Here is a 19,722-nt window from a genome sequence, read left to right as displayed (position 1 = left end):
TCATCACACGTGATGCTCCCTTCAATATCTTTAAATGTGAAACATTCCCTGTAAGCAATACACATGTCGCACGTGCTGGGCTGCGGACCAACGGCGCACAATCGATGCACCATTCAGGAAACAATTGATTCAGCCGCGTGCATCCACACCACAAGCGCATTCCGCGTACGTAACGATCGAGCCTAACGTTCCGCGGCTGCTCCAGCGCCGCCGCCAAACGACCGACCGGGACCCGGGCGGCAGCCCCTGGGTGCCAGGGGGCGAGACCACGCGCATATCGACACAGCCCGGTGGCAGGGCAGCCGTCGGAGCGGCGGCCGGGCCACAGGCGAAGCGGTCGAACGTTGCCGGGCCCCGGCCCCGGCCCCGGCCGCTGACAGCGCGAGTCACGGGTGCCCTTGCCGTGTCACCAGCAGCAGGGTGGAGTACGCCGGGACACGGTCAGCCGCACAGGACAGTGTACCTCATGTCGAGCGGGGTGGCGTGGTGTAGTGTACCCTGTACTTAGGGTGTAACACGCCGTAGACGCTGCTGAGGTGGAGTGCAGTTGTTGGGCATGTGATGCGTGATCGTATTCGTCTGAATGTCTCTCAGCTAGCTGACGGTGCCGTGCATATCAGCGTTGCAAGACCGACAGCTACCAGCTATCGGCTCGTCAACGTTACGTGTAAAGGGCATTCAGAAGCGAGTACCTCCGTGGCGCGCCTACAACTGCGTTGCTAACGCCCGGCTCGAACGGTTGATTTTCCAAAGCAATCGCATGCAGTTCTGCGCAGAAAAGTTCGAACAATGGTGATGGACGTACAGTCAGGAATCCAAATACAAGCAGATTCTGCTGCTTGGAGGCTTTCTATGGTAACCAATTTTTCGACGACTCGTCGGAATACGACCGACGTCTTTGAAATGCCAATGGTCCTGGCGCCAAAAGCCGATGAAAAGAGCCACAGCAAGCACTACTGTCATAGCCTGAGCATGCCAGTTCACCGGCTCTGGCATGGGTGATTGCACGGTGTCAAGTTAAAATCGAGACCAGTCAATAGTGCCAGCGATGCAAGAATATGACACTGTCGCTGGCACCTGCCATGATCAAACTAAGGAATTAGAGGACAGGGAAATTACACATTAACATAATAATGCGTCGGAGAAAGGGGTCAACATACATTCAGCAGAATATACAGACATGCATAAAAGCTATTAGAACTAAGTACCTGCCGTATTTAGATATCTGCTGATTGGCCTCGTACCGTGGAGCTCACCGTAAGCTGATGTGTCTGTGGAGCGCGAGGCGGGCACAAATTGGAGCCCCCAAGGACCACAGATACAGACCGGTCTAATAATGTGGGCTGACACCGTTGAAGTGTTTAGTGCCAAAGGTACGTCCACGCCCCCCGACGTCAGGGGTTCCGCCCATGGCCAGCGCTCACCCGGCAACCCCGCTGCCAGCGGCGAGCACGCCAAGCACACTCACGGCCTTGGTGCCCAGACGCCGGAAGAGGGCGCTGCCCTCGGTCACCAGCTGGGAGAGTCGGGTGGCGCTGGGTGAGGCGGCTCCGGACCGCCGGCACGACCGATCCCCGGCCGCCGGCTCGCCGAACACGCCCTGAATTTGCTGGCGGACGGCACGGACCGCGGTCAGCGGCGCGGCACACACATGGACGGGGGGGGGGGGGGGGGGGGGGGGGCACCATCACCCGAACGTGCACGCTTCGGCCGTCGCAATGCATGAACAAACACAGAGGCGATACGGTGGGGAACGAGGCGCTCGCGTCGCTCCGCTGAGGGCGTCGGGGAACTCAGGCGGAGATGGCATAGATCACGGATGACGCGCCCGGCATGAAAACAAGGAAACCAAACAATGGCCATTCGAAGGTCAACAACGGAGACCAGGCAGACCGAAGCGAGCGATCGAGGCAGACACTGAGGCGTGAGAGAGCGTCACCGCTTCTCACGCGCCCGGGCGGCCCGGCCGTACCTCGAGCAGGTCCGAGTGATAAAGGCTGACGTTGAGTGCGGCGTCATCGGCGGCGGGCGGGGCTGGGCGGGGTGGCTGCCGCTCCTCCGCGCGCATTTCCTCCTGCGGCCCGTCGGACGGGGGTAGCAGACGGGCACCAAGGACACCAGGACCGCCCACCCCCGCGGGGTGACAGCATTGGGACATTGCTCTTTGTGCCCCCTCAGGGTTAGCAGGGTGGTATACCAGAGGCTAACCACACAACTAATTACACTGGTGACGAGAGGCCAAGTTTATTTCCGGTAGGACTAGAACAAGTCCGTCTTTTGGAACGGTTGATGACAACTCAAACAGTAAGACTGACAGCTTTAGCATCTAGCAAGCACTCCTCAAAGTGACACACAAGGAACTTAACGGAACAAATCGCTAAGGCATGCATCCCAACCGTTTTTTCCGTGCGGCCGGTTGTCCGCGCCCCCACGTACCAACTGGCCCTTGAGCGCCTCGATCTGTCGCTCCAGCTGGATCTGCTGCGAGCGCCGCTCCAGCTCAGCGTCGGCCCGTTCCTGCTCCAGTTCCGTCAGCAGCTCCTGCTTCACCCGCTGCCGCAGCTGCTCCTGCTCCTTGGCCGCCCTGGAGCGCGGACGCTATCAGGAGACGCCAACCATACGGGAAGATGTCGCGAGATCGGGAGTCGCCGAGCACGCGATGGCGTGTATGTGGAGGGCGAGAGCTCGCGGTCCAGGCCTCGGGCAGCCAGCCGCCCCGCACCACGTTGAGCCCACCTGACCCACCGCGAGCCCCTGCCGCCCCCGTTCCCCTTCTCCGAGCCCCACACCCGCGGCCCCCGGCCGCGACGCTCACCTCTCCTCGCTCTTCCTGTCGACCTCGGCCTCTGTCGCCCTCGTTCCCCTTCTCCGAGCCCCACACCCGCGCTCCTCGGCCGCGACGCTCACCTCTCCTCGCTCTTCCTGTCGACCTCGGCCTTGGCGTCGGCGAAGCCTTTGAGTCCGAGCAGCGGGTGCGCCGGCAGGTGGAGCCGGAGGAACACCTCGCCGGCCAGCACCAGTCGGTCGCCGTGCTGCAGCGTGGTAGGCGCGCGCACCTCCGCCCCGTTCAGCGTCGTGACGGAGCCGGAGCCCGGCTGCAGCGTCACGCGCGTGCCGTGACGGCTCAGTGAGCTGCGGGCGCACGGACAGTCAGGGGTCTCAGGGCGAGCGGTGGATGGCGGAGGACGCCAGTCATGGAGCTGAGGACGAACAGCGCACAGGTGAAGCTGGGAACTGACAAGGCTGCTCACTGGGAGCACAACAGCATCAAGCGCAGCAAACGTGGAGACCAGAGGCACGAACACCGACAGATGCCATACTGCAAAGCACCGTGAAAATAGAGCGGCCAATTGCTCGACGACACAGCATTCAGGCGCGGCTACCACGAATACCAGACTGAAACGGACGACAGCAGATGACCGATGTCACAACTGTGGCCCACAGGCAGCCGCCGCCCTCCCCCTCAAGCTCCTCAGCGCCACGCCACCGCCACGCGAGCCTCACCAGTGCTCCTTGTCGACGAGGAGCCCCTGCAGGCGGACGGCGGCGCCGTCTGCCGAGCCGACGGTGGCGTCGCCCTCCGGCAGCGGGTAGGCCACGGTCTCGGTCAGCGCCGGATCCGGCAGCAGGTTGACCAGCGAGGGCGTCGAGACATGGCCGGCGAACGGCACGCCGCAGGATGTTGCTGTCGCTGCCGCCGCCGGCGCCGGCCGCTGGCCCTCCGCCAGGCGCCTGCCGACGCCGAACAGCGCGTCACGCGGCGGAAGCAACGCGCCAGCGCAGAAGTCACGCAGTAGGCAGTTCAGCGGCCATTGACAGAAACGAAAAGCAGCGTCTCTTCCCACCGTGACCAGTCCTCTCCGTTCGCATCCGTATCCCAAATGTTGAGCTTGTTTACAACACCATAACTGTCCAGAAGGGTGCAGAATACATTTCTTTCGATTTTTTGTACTGTTGATAAACGTCGCCCAGTATTTCAGCTGACCTAACCCACGCAGGCCAGGCATCCGCCATCGCCAGAGACTGGCGCAATCCCGCACCACCCTCAGGTCCAGCCGCGAGTCTCCAGCGTCTGCGAGGCTCGCGCCGCTCACCGTTTGGCCTCCTCCAGCTCGTTGTTCTGGGTGTGCAGCATGATCTCCTTCTGTTGCAGCTTGCGCTTCAGCTGGGCGATGGCCAGCCGATGTCGGACGGCCGACGGCGAGTCCACTGCGTCCGCCGGCTTCCCGTCGCCGCCGCCGGGCGTCGCCACCAGCGTCTGCTCCTGCCGCAGGCGGTCCAGCTCGGCTCGCAGTTCCCTGCCAATGGGGGGCAGGGACGGCGGGTGAGGGGTGAAGGGGTGGGGGGGGGGGGATGGAGAAAGTGAGAGGGTGGTACGGGAAGGTCTCAGCGGACGCGTCGCTGCTGTCAGCGATGAGGAGCGTCGCAGGTGACAGCGACCGACCACCAGGCATGGTATCGGCACCCTCGCGACGACAATCAGGCAGAGGGTGGGCGGGCCAGGAAGGCGCGCTGTTCGTCCGCCGAGACTTAAAACAGCCGACCGCGCTGGGATGATGTTGATGGGAGCCAGACGGGTTCATCAAGGGCGGTTTTATTAGATATTTGATCACATGCGCTTCAGGAAGAGCTTTGGGACCCTCACTACAAGTTGCATAGTTAAGCTAACCATAGCTCTTGCCCAACACAGCATAATGCAAACAGCCTCACCCAACCGACCCATTCCAAGAACTCCTGCTGACCTGCAAGTCTGTTGTGCCCCAGCCGTTGTCTAACAAGTGCAAAGCGATCGTCGTCATGCCATGCGATCTGGCTACCTCGCGGGGCCTGGACAGACTGTCTTGGCAGACAGCCAACTGACCGTACCGGATGAGCCACGCAACCAGCACTGGTCCAGGACGCAAGATATCTCCCAACCCCCAAAGTACACACAACAATAACCGATTCCACCACGCTTAACATCCAAGGTGCCTTGTGTTGCACTGACCTGAAAACGAAAGGCTCGCGGATCAGGCTCAGGACATGCTGGTTACCATTTGCTATCCGGACTGGTGCCCCTGGTCACTTCAGTGACGTTTCATACAGCCCCCCTGATTGATACATGCTGGGACGGACTGTTGCCCCTGCGGTCGCCATGTGATGCCCAACGTCGCGTCTGCGGTTACCGTATGATGCGCGCGCGCGGATCCTCGTTCACGTGCACGCTGTTGACGATCTGGTTGGTCTTGCAGGCGTAGCGCAGTGTGGAGAGCGTCTCCTCCGCGTGCGCCGAGCATGGGCTGATGGTGGCCAGCATGGCCGTGCGGGAGTTGCCGCCCAGGCTCTCCTGCGGCGGGGGGGGGGGGACGGGGGTCAGGCGCGCTGAGTCCGCATCAGACGCCTGACACCGCCTAGGGAAACGGACGGCGAGACCGATCCCCTCAGGCAAAGAACACGACGCTCGTGGGTCTCATCACAGGCGCGGACAGACTGCTGCGTCTGATCACACGCAACCATTTCAAAAGGTACATACGATGATGTGTAGTATTACGGGCCCTGACCAAAGCAAGAGGCCAAGGCCCAGCCCGGTCAGCGGCCTCAGCGATCGCCCTCAGACACGTTCGCTCCGGACGGAACTCTCCGCTGCTGGGTCGTGGCAGCACACGCCCAGTGGCGCACGACCACACGGGCGCGCCAGACCGCGCGCCACCGCCCCGGCCGGCTCCGGCGTACCTTTAACAGCCAGGTGAGTGTGGACTCGCGGTAGGGGATATGCACCCGGCCGCCGTCCACCAGCGCCATGATCACCTTGCCTAGCGTCAGCAGAGACTTGTTGATGATGACACCCTCCTGCGGACCACCGACACACGGCACTGGGGTACGGCGACAACTGAGTGGTAAGCAGGGCCAGTCCAGCCGCAATGACTGTGGACGTTTGGATCAGAAGACGTTGAACTTCACCAGCGCTGCATGACCGCGTGGTACATCTCAGTTTGACCTCAGCATCGCAGACCTGACCCGGCTCGAGCTGCACGCCTGGCCATCGGCAGGACGCCAGCGGCGCGGCGCTGATATCTGTCCTGACCGCGCGCGTCTCACCTTCAGCCGCACGCCGGTGGTGTGCGCCTGGGCGACCCGCTCGCTGCCCGCCAGGTCCACCAGGTTGACCTGTGCCGTCTGCTGGCTCTCCAGCTGTTCGCCGTCCACCGTCTCCGTCTGAGGTGTGCCGACGGAGGTCAACGGAAGGTGCAGACGGATCCTGGTCATCACCACGGACCTCGCCGCCCCACGAGACGTGAGCAGGCTACGCACTGTCCACCGCTGGTGGCAGCTCCAGCATTCCAGCACAGCAGCACAGCGAGGCGAGAGGCGTGAACAAGTGGTACAGAAGTGACCAAGTGGTATGGTGGCATCAGAAACAGAGTACTGCGCGGTGAGTTCGGTATCACGGACCGTCACGGTACATGAGACTAACATGAGATGGCTGCAGAACATTGGCTAGCTGGGCCGGGGTCGCAGCTGAGACGGTTGCAGGACTAACTAGCTAGCCAGTGTCGCGGCTGACTAATCTAGCTCTGATTATATTAAATTTATTGACCTTGGTTCCGTGCTCAATACTGGCCACTGAACTGAGTTGCGACATAGCACCCGTTTCTCTGACCTGGGCGCATCCCGAGACACCGACCTCCCACTCACCAGGAACAAGCTCAAAATGCTGAACTCATTGACCTGCACACATGTCACAAAACTGAAAGCACTGGGCACGGGGCTTATCAGCTCTGCATACCAGGCCGCGGGTCGCATCAGCTGTACTGACCTGGCTGCGGACCACATCAGTTGTACTGACCTGGCTGCGGGTCACATCAGCTGTACTGCCCTGGATGCCGATCACATCAGCTGTACTGACGTGGATGCGGACCACATCAGCTGTACTGACGTGGATGCGGACCACATCAGCTGTACTGACCTGGATGCGGACCACATCAGCTGTACTGACGTGGATGCGAACCACATCAGCTGTACTGACGTGGATGCGGACCACATCAGCTGTACTGACGTGGATGCGGACCACACCAGCCGCACTGACCTGGATGCGGACCACATCAGCTGTACTGACCTGAGTGCGGGTACATCAGCTCTGCTGATCTGAGTGCGGGTCACATCAGCTGTACTCACCTGAGTGCGGGTCACATCAGCTCTACTGACCTGAGCGCGGGTCACATCAGCTGTACTGACCTGAGCGCGGGTCATATCAGCTCTACTGACCTGAGCGCGGGTCATATCAGCTCTACTGACCTGAATGCGGGTCACATCAGCTCTACTGACCTGAGCGCGGGTCATATCAGCTCTACTGACCTGAGTGCGGGTCACATCAGCTCTACTGACCTGAGTGCGGGTCACATCAGCTCTACTGACCTGAGTGCGGGTCATATCAGCTCTACTGGTCTGAGTACGGGTCACATCAGCTCTACTGACCTGAGTGCGGGTCACATCAGCTCTACTGACCTAAGTCGGGTCGGATCAGCTCTACTGACCTGAGTGCGGGTCACGGTGAGCGTCATCACCGAGTGGGAGCGCGAGCTCTTGTTGTTCATGCCCGTGGAGGCGGTCGCTCTCAGACGATTGCCCTGATCCATCAAACTCTGCGGGATCACACCGCTTACGTCATGCACGCAAAACAGAGCCACGTAAACATGTCATGCTGTACCTGAATCTACCGCAAACTTGGGATCCAGAGCAGTTTTAGTCGCATTTGGCCGTAAACTGTGCGTGGCTGGGCCGACCACGGCGCTTTAAGCCGCGCCCAAGCCAGCCATCCGCCGAAAACGCCGCCCGTCTGACCATCTCATAGCTCACACTCTCACACTCACCCTCATCAGCGGCCAACCGTCGACCTCGAGGTTGGTGAGGCCGACCACGTGCGGCCCCAGGGTGGGGTGTTCGCGCACGCGCAGCGCCGCCCGCCGGCCGTCCCAGTCGGCCAGAAGGTCGCGGATCCGCTCCTGGTAGATCTCGTAGTAGCTGACCTGCGGGCTGGCCGGCGTCAGAGGCGCGGAGAAGAGCATTCTCTTCAGCCTTCGTCCACTCTAGTCTCTATTGTCTTCCCCCATCTCGATGAAACTATTATCGGTGCGATAAGACGATCTCCAAGTGCGCGGGACAGAGTCTGGCGCCGAGCGCCGGACCACGGGCCACTGACCTGCACAGTGGTGCGAAACTCGGAGCTGTCGGCCGTCTGTTGGAAAAGGTCCACGCAGAAGCGAGGGATGACCCCAGCCAGGTCGCCGAGCTCGCCCGCGCCGTCGTCGTCCGAGCCCAGCTTACCCATCATGCTGCGCGACAAAAGACGAGCCAAGGACTTAGGACAATATTAATGGGCCAGAAAAAAACGCAACACGAATACATGTATGAGAAGCCTACAATCAGGCCATTTCATTGACATGTAGTTTTAGTTCACTCCGATGCACACTGAGCAATCTGTTTCATGCCTGAGAAATAAAGACGAAATTGAGAATGACGGCGGGCTTAGTCCTTGGGGAACGGGTGCCAGCACTGTGTGACCTAGCGGAAACCATCATGGCAAACGGCCCATACGACAAATAATATTGATGGATCGCTGAGCTGCGCATCCAAAGAACAGTACGGTCGCTCCCGGAATGGAACCATCCACCATTATTGTGGATAGCCGCACGGTCACAGCTTTCACTGATCATAAACGAGATATTCACTCGCAACATGAGTGGCAAAGACTCAGCCCGAGGGTTCAGATTCTGATCCAGTGCATGACAATGAACAACATGATTTCGGAGAATGTGTTGGAAGGTTCGCAGCTTATCCAACCCGCTTTTCAGGACTAGTGATCTCCCAATCAACCACCCTCTCAGACAAGTGCAGAACCTTGCCTGCCTCCCTGAGAGGACGACAGTTTTACGTCCCCGGCGTACGCTCGGCCTGCTTCGACTCACCTGTACGTTTTGCCACTACCAGTCTGTCCATATGCTAGAAGGCACACATTATAACCCTCGAATGTGCTCTTCAACAGGGGTGCTGCCACGCTTTCGTAAACCTGAAGGCCAGCACAAATAATTATCAGCGCGCCTTAGAAAATAACCCAGCAAAACGGCGATAGCCGGCGCCGTAGTCCAGGCATAGCGCTGCGAAAATAAAGATAAAAATCACGACGAAACATCTCAGAGAGGCCATTAGAAAACAAGGCGTTCCACAGACAAGTAAACCCCACTTCTACTAAATACATGAAGAAATATGTGACACGTCAAATCGATGCACATAAGACCCCCCCGGAGACGGCAGTCTGCGCCCGCCCGGCGGCACGGACCGCGAGCCGGCGCGCGCGGGACCAGACCGACGGCGCGCGCGCGCGCCTGCAGCCGGCACCGCACACCTGTCTCTGGTCGTGGTAGAGCGGGTCGGCCGGGTCCACCGACCAAAACACGTGGTCGTAGTAGAAGGCCTGTGACGGGTGCTGCTCGGTGTCGAGCAGCACGCACGTGGCGTCGCCAGTGACGATGCGGCTCAGCTCCGGGTCGGCGCGCTCCCTGCGCGCCGGGGCGGGTCAGCGGGGCGCGCGGCGGCCGGCTGATGGCCGCGCACGCCACGTGATCGGCGCAGAATGCGTGCTGCGCTCGTGAAACTGCCATGGTGGGGCCCGACTGAAACCTTGGGGACGGTGAGTGGCAAACTGGAATGGTGAACATCGAAATTTCTTCTTTTTTTAGATGAAACAAGGTCAACGACCTGTGATGAGCACAACTTGAGGATGAAACACATGCCACTACTTAACGTCCGTCATCACAGAACATCCCTGTTATTACGCCACATGTATTCAACATCAATTGAACGAAGTGGAAAACTGATATGCGTAAGGAGTACAGTATTCGCACGCTTGGCAGCATCTCGACATCTCCACACGTCGCAGCACTGACCAGTCTACCCCACCACTACTGGCCTGTCACTGATCAACACACCCGGCTCCCACTGACCTCTCGCTGAGCGGCCGGACGCGCACGCCGACCTTCACCGTGACGGTCTGGTCGACGAAGAGGGCTGCAAGAGGGTCAGCGCCGGAGGAGCGGCACTGGCGGACGGGCGTGGCCGGCGTGCCGCCGCCGCCCCCGGACGGCCGCCGGTCAGTCGACAGCGGCGTCCGCAGGCTGCTCCCTGAGACCAGGTCATAGCATGGTGGGTCACTAGGTGCAAGGTGCCATTGCATCATTGCAGGGTGCAAGGTACAAAGATTGTTATAATGTACAAGCTAGCTTTCGGTACTGACTCCACAACAAACTAAAAGGGAGAATACAAAACGGGCAAGACACAACTTTCTCTGGCTCTCCATCAGCTCTGTGACTGGTTGCAAAAAATAAAGGTTTGACAAAATCTACCTACTCTGTAAAGATTTTGGATTAAGACACAGAACCTTATGATCATGCTTACTCTTGGTGATCTTGACCTTGGGAGTGGTAAAAGCACTTCGGTCATGGCCATTTTCCTTTCCTTTAAATGGTGTGGCATTTGCACTCCTGGCTGATTTTGGAGGCAGCCTGTTAGATGGAGTTGCTGATTTCTTCACTGCAGACATCCTGAGGAATGTATGTGCATTATTTTGGTAGCAGCTAAGTCATTAGGTCATTCTACCCAACATTGGCCTGTTTCACAAAGGTTTAAGCCCATTTTGTATTGAGCCAAACATGTCTACAGTGATGAGAACTTAACACATTGATTCAAACATGGCAATGCATCTTCAGGCCAAGGTTGGATAGGCAGTTGCATTTGGAACATAATTGAGAGGGCCAAAACACTTGTAATGCAACTAGAAATACTGTGATGCTAAAGGTACACATTGTTTTAAGATACAATTCATAATATTTATCATAAACAGAACTAAGATAATTGCATATAAGATAACCAGGTTAGCAAATTGTTGAAACCAACTCTTGCATAGTTGCTCATCAACTTAGGTCAGAAATTTAGCAACAGATGATTTGATTCATATCCTATCAAAATCAACAGGTCTAAGCCTGCTACCTTTCATGATTTTTCTCACAACCAAAACATGTTGAAAATCACATCTACTCCCAACTCTTTATCAATCTCCAGCTTCTCCCAACAAGTCTATTTTCTTTCAACAACTAGTTAGTGCTGACTGCAGTTAAAACATTTGGGCTACAACATAGATCAAAAACACAGGTGGTAGACATTAAAACTTATGATTGGCTGTCATTCATCACTGCTGTGATCAAAAGTCAAAAGGCAACAATGGAGGACAAAATGATGATAAAAACAAACGTATTTAAATACTCCAAAGAAGTATTACAAACCTATGATCTGTGTGCACAACTCTTGAGCTTCAAGGAGAGCAGCACCGTGACATATCAGCCATTATGAAGATTTGAACAACCACGGAGCTACCTTTCTTTTAAGCGTCGGGTAATCTCGCCGAACGCTTTAACCGCCAGCTCCCACCCTCCAAAACATGAATCCACTGGGAACTGCTAGCTTCAAACACGGCGCGGCTACGCTTAGAATCGTTGTGAAAGTAAGATATTAAATTACGTCACCCATTCTTACCTGGTTCTGAGTAAGGTTAAAACATGAAAAATATGACAAAATTTAGGTATATTTTAATGTAATCATAGTATTTTGAAGCGAATGAATAACGTTCTGCTACGTATATTTAAAAACCAAGAAAGCTAAGAGCAATGACGTCATTCATAACCAAAAAACTTGTATGTTTTTTTTACAAAAACAGCGCAATAGTTACAATAGCGGTGTGTATGGTGATTGGCCCCAATGACACACGCATAAGCAAACAGGCCGTGTCATCGTGAGATGCGCGATTCCCATGTGTTTTGGTGTTGGTCAGTGGCAGAGCGTGTTGCTATTGGGGCGCCGAACGGTTTCCTCGCCACTGTAAGGTAAGCCACATGGGCCACATGATCAATATGGCTCATGTAGCTTGTGATGCAACGTGTGAGCCCCAAAACCTGTGTGCGTAACATGCAATGCTCCCTTGAGTAGTGTTTATATTGTGTCAGTGGACCATCAGCATGCAATTGATATGCCATTGGCCAATTTACAGTATTGCTATTGGACATTTTCTGCTCAGTAATATGGAGAAGCACTGGTTGCTACGTGTTGTGTGCTGCACAAGGTGGGCCATCGCACAGGTATGTCATACTTATTTGCGAAGTGAGGTGCTGTCAGATTGCATTGTTTCAGCATGCCATACACATTCTAACTAACATGGTCTTTGAATTAAAGTGCCATGAAGTGAGATGCTTTCCATTTTGAAGACAGATAAATTCCTAAGTAGTGCCAGAGCAGTCTGTGATTTTTCATCCATAGTGTCACTGTAAAATGACCAAGTTAAAGGAAGCAACACTCAGTGTTATGTAGTCAACCAGCATTGATGACATACTGGTCATATTTTTGCACAATCAATTAGGGGTGTAGGTGTACTTTCCTACCTAACATTAGAAAAAATTATTGCACAACATTCATTGTGTTTATGGCTGCACATATCGTAAATAATCTCAAAACAGGTAGAATCATGCTCCTACCCTCGAATTTCAATAACTTCGATGGCGGGCTCCCGAGCGCCGCGCGCACAGCACCGCCTGGACTCCCCAGCGCTGTTTCTGCGGTGCTGTTGCATAAATACAATATTTCTGCTTACCAAGAACTCTACAAAATGTACGGGACCAAGGTAAACCATTCGTCGTGTTTAAGATGGAACATATCATAAATAATTTCAAAACAGGTAGAATCATGCTCCTAGACTCGAGTTTTAATAAATACGATAGCGAGCTCCCGAGCGCCGCACGCACCGCACCGTACCGCCTCGACTCCCAAGCGCCGTTTTTGCGTTGTTGTGTAAGCACAATGTTTCTGCTTATCAAGAACCATAAAAAGTGTATGGGACCAAGGTAACAATAATAAAGCGACCAAAATCGTTTCTTATCGAGTTTAGGTACGTTTATGAAACGCACGGGCCAGAATAGTCCAGAACATATCCTAAACTAGCCTAACCTAACCTAACCTAACCTAACCTAACCTAACCTAACCTAACCTAACCTAACCTAACCTAACCTAACCTAACCTAACCTAACCTAACTGAGAATAGACCAGAACCTAAGCTAAGTTAAGCTAAGCTAAGCTAACCTAACCTAACCTAACCTAACCTAACCTAACCTGACCTAACTAACCTGACCTAACCTAACCTAACCTAACCTAACCTAACCTAACTTAACCTAACCTAACTGAGAATAGACCAGAACCTAAGCTTAGCTAAGCTAACCTTCCCTAACCTAACCTAACCTAACCTAACCTAACCTAACCTAACCTAACTTAACCTAACCTAACCTAACCTAACCTAACCTAACCTCCCTGCCCTATGTCCCCTTGAACCCAGCATCCCATTGGTGTCCATGTTCCATGCCGTATATAGGTGCCATAAAGTGAGCTTTTATTTAGCCACCATGTTCTTATTTTGCTTTACATTCCCCACCCAATCCCCCTGCAACCCATCCTCCCGTTGGCGTCGAGGATCAAATTTCATGGATTCTTGTTACCTTGGACCGGTGCATTTTTATGGTTCTTGATGCTGCTTGATGCGCAGTGATGTTGTGACCGCGCGCAGTAATGGCGCCGGTGTCGCGGGTGCTGTGTGTGTGCGGCGCTCGGGAGCTCGCCATCGTAATTATACAAAATTTGAAGGCAAGAGCATGAATCAACCTGTTTTGTGATTATTTATGATATGTCCTGCCTTAAACACGACGAATGGTTTACAATGATTTTTTCTAACATTAGGTAGGAAAGTACACCCTGACCCTCACCTAAGCTTGGGCCACTTGTTGAAGTCAAATTGAAAACCAATGATGCTTTTTACCTATTCTTAATTCTATCATGTTGCAATCTGCAGCTATCTCCCCCTTCAGCTTGCAAGGATTTGGTGTTTGAATAAGGACAGTGTGGTATTCAGCATGCACTGAGAATAGGTCCGATATTGATGTGGTATACAATTACCACAATGTAAACTGAAATGTGCATAGTGCTGGACATGTGGTTACTGTGTGGTGTTGTGTTGCAGGTCAAGTGCAGTCTGTGGACTGCCATCCTGTAGGTCATTGTAATGGATACCTCAGGTAAGTGTTCTGGTTGTTATTTGTATTGATGCTGAGAAGATGTGTTAACAATAAATAGCATGAATAGCATAAATAGGTAATAGCATAAATTGACGAACTGGCCAAGAATGGGCGTGGGTGCAACACTCAAAGCTGGTTTCGGGGAACGGAATCGGTACATTAGGCATCACACTTCAGTTTTTGAGTGCTCTACAATATTTGTGTACACGTAGGGTAGCATATGTCACACATAACATAGCTTCTCACTTAGTCTTATATCATTGGTAAGCTGATTTCAAGCAGAATATGACCAGTGTTAAGACAAACAGCATTCATGGCAGAAAAGCTCAATGTGAACATTATTTACCCGCTGGTTATTTAAGCAAGTCATTTCAGTTCCCAGTTCCCATACTGACCTGGAGACCATTGTCGAACTTAACCGTGTTAAGTGATCTCTTTCTAGCTTTGAAATTTCGTGGCATGCAATTTCTTGTCTCACTTACATGAGTTTGCAAGCTCCGGGATTCAGCGAGGTGCGCTCCGCATCATACAGAGGAACATGCCGAAACAATGTAAACACGGCATCGCACGTGATCTTGTTGGATAGTACGTCCGCGCCTGGTTCAGGGCGACAAAATGATGCGTGCGGCATCAAGACAAGCGCCAACCTCAAGTCATCATCCCCGGACGCGATGCTGACCAAGACTGCGCCTGTTCTCAGGTGACCTGGCTGCTCCGCTGGCGGGTGTGAAGCATGTCATCCTCGTCATGTCGGGCAAGGGCGGGGTCGGCAAGTCGACAGTGGCCACGCAGCTGGCTCTGGGTGAGTATCGCCCCACCCGCACCGTACACGTGGCAGCGGGCCGGGCTCGGGCCCTTCGGCTGGGCATCAATGTCTGGTGTACCGCGCAGGCGTGCCCAGCTGGTCACCCGCTGGTTTTGCCGAGGCTGGCTCGCAGGGGGCCTCTGTGATGTCTCGAGGCTAGCTCGCAGGGGGCCTCTGTGATGTCTCAAGGCTAGCTCGCAGGGGGCCTCTGTGATGTCTCGAGGCTAGCTCGCAGGGGGCCTCTGTGATGCTTCGAGGCTAGCTCGCAGGATGCCTCTGTGATGTCTCGAGGCTAGCTCGCAGGGGGCCTCTGTGATGTCTCGAGGCTAGCTGGCAGGGGGCCTCTGTGATGTCTCGAGGCTAGCTCGCAGGGGCCTCTGTGATGTCTAAAGGTGTGATGTGACTTGCAGACGACTTCGATAGTGTAAGGTTGATGCACATTGGTCCAACAACTGGTTGAGCGGCCGTGACCAAACGGGTCGATGAGTCGGTACAACTGTGCCAGCCATGAGCATGGGTCTATTATGCGACCGATCTCACCATTTGCACTCTTTGCTAACGGCCGATATGCACATCACTAAGATCGTGTTACACGCATACTATGCACGTATCTATCGTGCGGAAATCCCAACGATTTGGGAAGCTTCCAAGAACAGCTCCATGAAGTTGTTAACAATACACAATATTGGTTTGTCTAAGTTAATTCAAGTAAGCGGACCAAAGCCGGTATCGCCACATTGCCGACCGGAGCCGATGTCGCTACGTTGCCTCACGTCGAAGGCCGTTTGCCAATAAATCCGGTCCGTGGCGGAGAAGCGGCGCACCGTCCGCCAACTCGCACCAAAATCACCACTGTCACCGTCGTGAGAACCCCGCGATTGAAGCCTACGTGTGGGTGGTTCGCTGGTGTTATTGCCACATTGGCTGAAGTCCCTGGGTTCTCGTTGAACGTCAAAGTTTGCAGTCCAGGCCGCAAGAGGTTCCCCCACATATGATACTGCATTGCCATCAGGGTAAGGTGGGCAGTGTCTCGACTCAAGATAAATGAAAACATGAATATTTGTGCCAGAATTGCAAAATGCTGTCATCGCTCCGGTCACATAGCACCAGTCTTGGGAAATTTGAAATGGCACCGCGCTGAACACGATGTTGGGTGAAGATGAATGTCATGTTACATCGTCTGCTAAGCAGTCGGCATGTAGCTAGCAGTCGCCGGAAATGGGCTCCATGCGGAACAGATATCTCTGGTCGCGAACCCGGGGAGGTGACACTGTTCTGCAGCTGCCATACGCTCGTGCAAACATGCCAGGCGATTTCGTTTTCGTGCCGCTGCAAAATAGGGCCGGCCCGTCCCAAAATCGGTGCGGATGTCTGGTCCTCGCGCCGCGTGCAGGTGGAAAAGGTTTGATGCATACTCTTAGGACTTTCGCTAAATGACGGAGATTTTACCATGCGGATTCGTAGACTCTTGCGTGCTGTCCGCCGATTCGACTCTTGACCGAAAGAGCGATGTCAAAGGGGAACCATACCAAGTAATTGATGCCGGTTCGTTCTGATGACGTGTGACCTGCCGCAGGCATTCGCGCGGCCGGCTATCGGGTGGGCATCCTGGACATCGACCTGTGTGGCCCGAGCATCCCCCGCATGCTGGGTCTGGAGGGCAAGGACGTCCACCAGTGTCCACAGGGGTGAGTGCATACCGCCCAGCAGTGTCCACAGGGGTGAGTATGTACCGCCCAGCAGTGTCCACAGGGGTGAGTATGTACCGCCCAGCAGTGTCCACAGGGGTGAGTATGTACCGCCCAGCAGTGTCCAGAGGGGTGAGTATGTACCTCCCAGCAGTGTCCACAGGCGTGAGTATGTACCGCCCAGCAGTGTCCACAGGGGTGAGTATGTACCGCCCAGCAGTGTCCACAGGGGTGAGTATGTACCGCCCAGCATTGTCCACAGGGTGAATATGTACCGCCCAGCGGTGCCCACAGGGGTGAGTATGTACCGCCCAGCAGTGTCCACAGGGGTGAGTATGTACCGCCCAGCATTGTCCACAGGGTGAGTATGTACCGCCCAGCGGTGCCCACAGGGGTGAGTATGTACCGCCCAGCAGTGTCCACGGCGTGAGTATGTACCGCCCAGCAGTGTCCACGGGGGTGAGTATGCACCGCCCAGCATTGTCCACAGGGTGAGTATGTACCGCCCAGCAGTGTTCACAGGGGTGAGTATGTACTGCCTGGCAGTTTCCACAGGAGGAATATGTACCGCCCAGCAGTGTCCACAGGGGTGAGTATGTACCGCCCAGCAGTGTCCACAGGGGTGAGTATGTACCGCCCAGCAGTGTCCACAGGGGTGAGTATGTACCACCCACCAGTGTCCACAGGGGTGAGCATGTACTGTCACCAGTATCCACAGGGGTGAGTATGTACTGTCACCAGTGTCCACAGGGGTGAGCACGTACTGTCACCAGTGTCCACATGGTATGTACCGAGTGATATAATGTATTATGTACTGTGTGCACAGAAGTATGCACCATCTACCAGTGTCCCCATGAGTGAGCCTATGCTGGCTGCCAGCCGTCTGTACTTCGTACCATTCTCAGTAAAGGTCAGGCAGTGTTGTTGGCCAATGTCCCCAGGTTAAAGCGGCTTGCGTTACTTACTACCAATATTAAGTGTACGAGACGAGTCTGTACAATCCTTGCCTTAATGCTATGCGTTACCTGCAGGACGAGTCGAAGTAATGAGTAATTTATGGGCCTTTTATGACCGTGCAATTGAAGAGCCCGAAAGCCCCAGTTACCGCCATTAAGTGTAGTGAAGTGTCTGATGTGTTCATCTGATGAGTTTTTGCACTCTTTCGACTTTTTGCCGTGTTTGACCGGCCGTTGCTGTGCGTCCCAGCCATGTGTGACCGGCCTTTGCTGTGCGGCCCAGCTGTGTTTGACCGGCTGTTGTTGTGCGTCCCAGCCGTGTATGACCGGCCGTTGCTGTGCGGCCCAGCCGTGTTTGACCGGCTGTTGTTGTGCGACCCAGCTCTGTGCTCCCTCTGACCCCGTCGCCACCGACAGCTGGGTGCCGGTGTACGCTGACACGGAGCAGACGCTGGCCGTCATGTCCATCGGCTTTCTGCTGACGGACCGGCACGAGGCGGTGGTGTGGAGAGGGCCCAAAAAGACAGGTAATCCCGTCAGCAAACTGGTGGCTGCTCAGGTTGGTGTGTCGCGTCGGTCTCATGATAAGCTGTATGGAAGTTCACAATCTCCTGGAACTACGACCGTGCAGCAGCCCATCTTTGCATTTTACATCATCTGTCTTGATTAGTGAGGTGTGTGCAGTGGGACAGATGATACCTTGTTGACTTCAGCTCCCGACGCCGTGCTATGCACAGACTTCTTTCTTGAACTGCAAAACACGAAAAATATAGTACGATACGAGGTAGTTAAGGTAACCAATGAGGCAACACCGCCTCCAGATCGTGCGAATTCCACAGCAATCCCTTTCAAAGTCATTCTGTGCCCGTCTTAAATACCTCACGTTGGCCTGCTCTGGGGTTTCGTAATTCCAATGGGAAGTTGTTGTGTCTTGTCTCAGCAGTGACGGCCGCTATCCTGACCGGTTCTTTCGAGGTGACCGTGCTCGGTCAGACACCGTGCTGCGGAGCGTGCGGCGCGCGCGCTGCCCCGTCTCTCGCGGGCGTCCAGGCTCACACCCCTCCCCGCCGGCCGCCTTCCAGCCATGATCAAGCAGTTTGTGACGGACGTGGCGTGGCAGGACGTGGACTACCTGCTGATCGACACGCCGCCGGGCACCTCCGATGAGCACATCGCCATCCTGGAGAGCCTCAAGTGAGGGGGGACGATGGTGGTGGGCCGATCGAGCTCCCGTCCCGGCTCGAGACAGGCCGCGGTGGGGTGGCAGCCTCTCCGTGTCAGGCTGGCGCAGTGTGGCGGGCGGTATTCTTTGTGGGGGTAACGTGGTGTGTGTGTGTGGGGGGGGGGGGGGGGTGTTGGTCGTGCGTGTTACAGCAACGCCGCACGACCGTGAACCTGTCATAAGGCTGACGCAGTACGGGCGTATTTCCACGCGACGCGTTGGCATGCACTGGCCGGCGGGAGTGATCTAGCCTGGCCATGTGCGACGTGGTGATACAGCGTCACCGTGTGACGCAATGACGGAAGCTCGTCCGTAGCACGTGCCACAGTGTGGTGATGTGTTGTTCTTGTTTGACACAGTAACAGACAGACAGACAGCTCGCCCTCACCCTAGCAGAATGCTGCCGTGAGGCCCAGAATTCGCTGCAGATGCGATACAGTGACGTGCCGCTTCTTTGTAGCGCTTTTCCCGTTTGGTCTGCAGACTGCTCCGCTGTGACGGCTGTGTAGCCACGGACCCCGCCCGACTCAGTCCGGGTGATGGACGTTGACTGGAGATCTACCGTGTCCAGGTTGCTCCGCTGTGACGGCTGTGTAGCCACGGACCCCGCCCGACTCAGTCCGGGTGATGGACGTTGACTGGAGATCTACCGTGCCCAGGTCGCTCCGCTGTGACGGTTGCGTGCTGGTGACGACGCCTCAGAACCTGGCCGTGGGCGACGTGCGACGCCAGGTGACCTTCTGCCGGCGCACCGGGCTCCGGCTGCTCGGCCTGGTGGAGAACATGAGCGGCTTCGTCTGCCCCAACTGCTCGGTAGGTGGCGCCCGCCGCGGCCCTCGGCGCGCCGGCGATGTGTTCTGGTCGGCAGGAGGACGGTTAGGTGGGTGAGGGAACACGAGATGGCTGAAAG

The 19,722-nt window shown here is 55.5% G+C and overlaps 2 protein-coding genes across 2 annotated transcripts in view; one reads left to right on the top strand and one right to left on the bottom strand.

Moving 5' to 3' along the window:
• Positions 1–4,090: 4,090 nt before the first annotated feature.
• LOC119101793 (kinesin-like protein KIF14) lies at positions 4,091–11,469 on the bottom strand. Its single transcript, XM_037225218.1, has 12 exons — positions 11,407–11,469; positions 10,432–10,577; positions 9,981–10,158; positions 9,383–9,536; positions 8,946–9,046; positions 8,180–8,312; positions 7,851–8,006; positions 7,515–7,622; positions 6,079–6,195; positions 5,713–5,829; positions 5,166–5,326; positions 4,091–4,298 (listed from the first exon to the last, which is right to left on the bottom strand). Exons 2-12 carry the CDS (start codon positions 10,574–10,576, stop codon positions 4,091–4,093), a joined length of 1,578 nt encoding a protein of 525 aa, XP_037081113.1. The 5' UTR covers position 10,577; positions 11,407–11,469.
• A 357-nt stretch (positions 11,470–11,826) lies between these two features.
• The window catches only part of LOC119101790 (cytosolic Fe-S cluster assembly factor NUBP2 homolog), a 33,211-nt gene continuing 25,315 nt past the window's right edge, over positions 11,827–19,722 (top strand). Inside the window, exons 1-7 of the mRNA XM_037225215.1 lie at positions 11,827–11,912; positions 14,087–14,141; positions 14,842–14,943; positions 16,523–16,634; positions 18,008–18,117; positions 18,673–18,784; positions 19,472–19,625. Of these exons, the coding sequence (XP_037081110.1) occupies positions 14,129–14,141; positions 14,842–14,943; positions 16,523–16,634; positions 18,008–18,117; positions 18,673–18,784; positions 19,472–19,625 (603 nt within the window). The 5' untranslated portion in view covers positions 11,827–11,912; positions 14,087–14,128. The remainder of the gene's footprint in view (positions 11,913–14,086; positions 14,142–14,841; positions 14,944–16,522; positions 16,635–18,007; positions 18,118–18,672; positions 18,785–19,471; positions 19,626–19,722) is intronic.

The sequence above is a fragment of the Pollicipes pollicipes genome, unplaced genomic scaffold (assembly GCF_011947565.3).
Source record: "Pollicipes pollicipes isolate AB1234 unplaced genomic scaffold, Ppol_2.1 Scaffold_4881;HRSCAF=5763_pilon_pilon_pilon, whole genome shotgun sequence".
Classification (NCBI taxonomy): Eukaryota; Metazoa; Arthropoda; class Thecostraca; order Pollicipedomorpha; family Pollicipedidae; genus Pollicipes; species Pollicipes pollicipes.
This window is presented reverse-complemented; position numbering and strand designations above follow the sequence as displayed.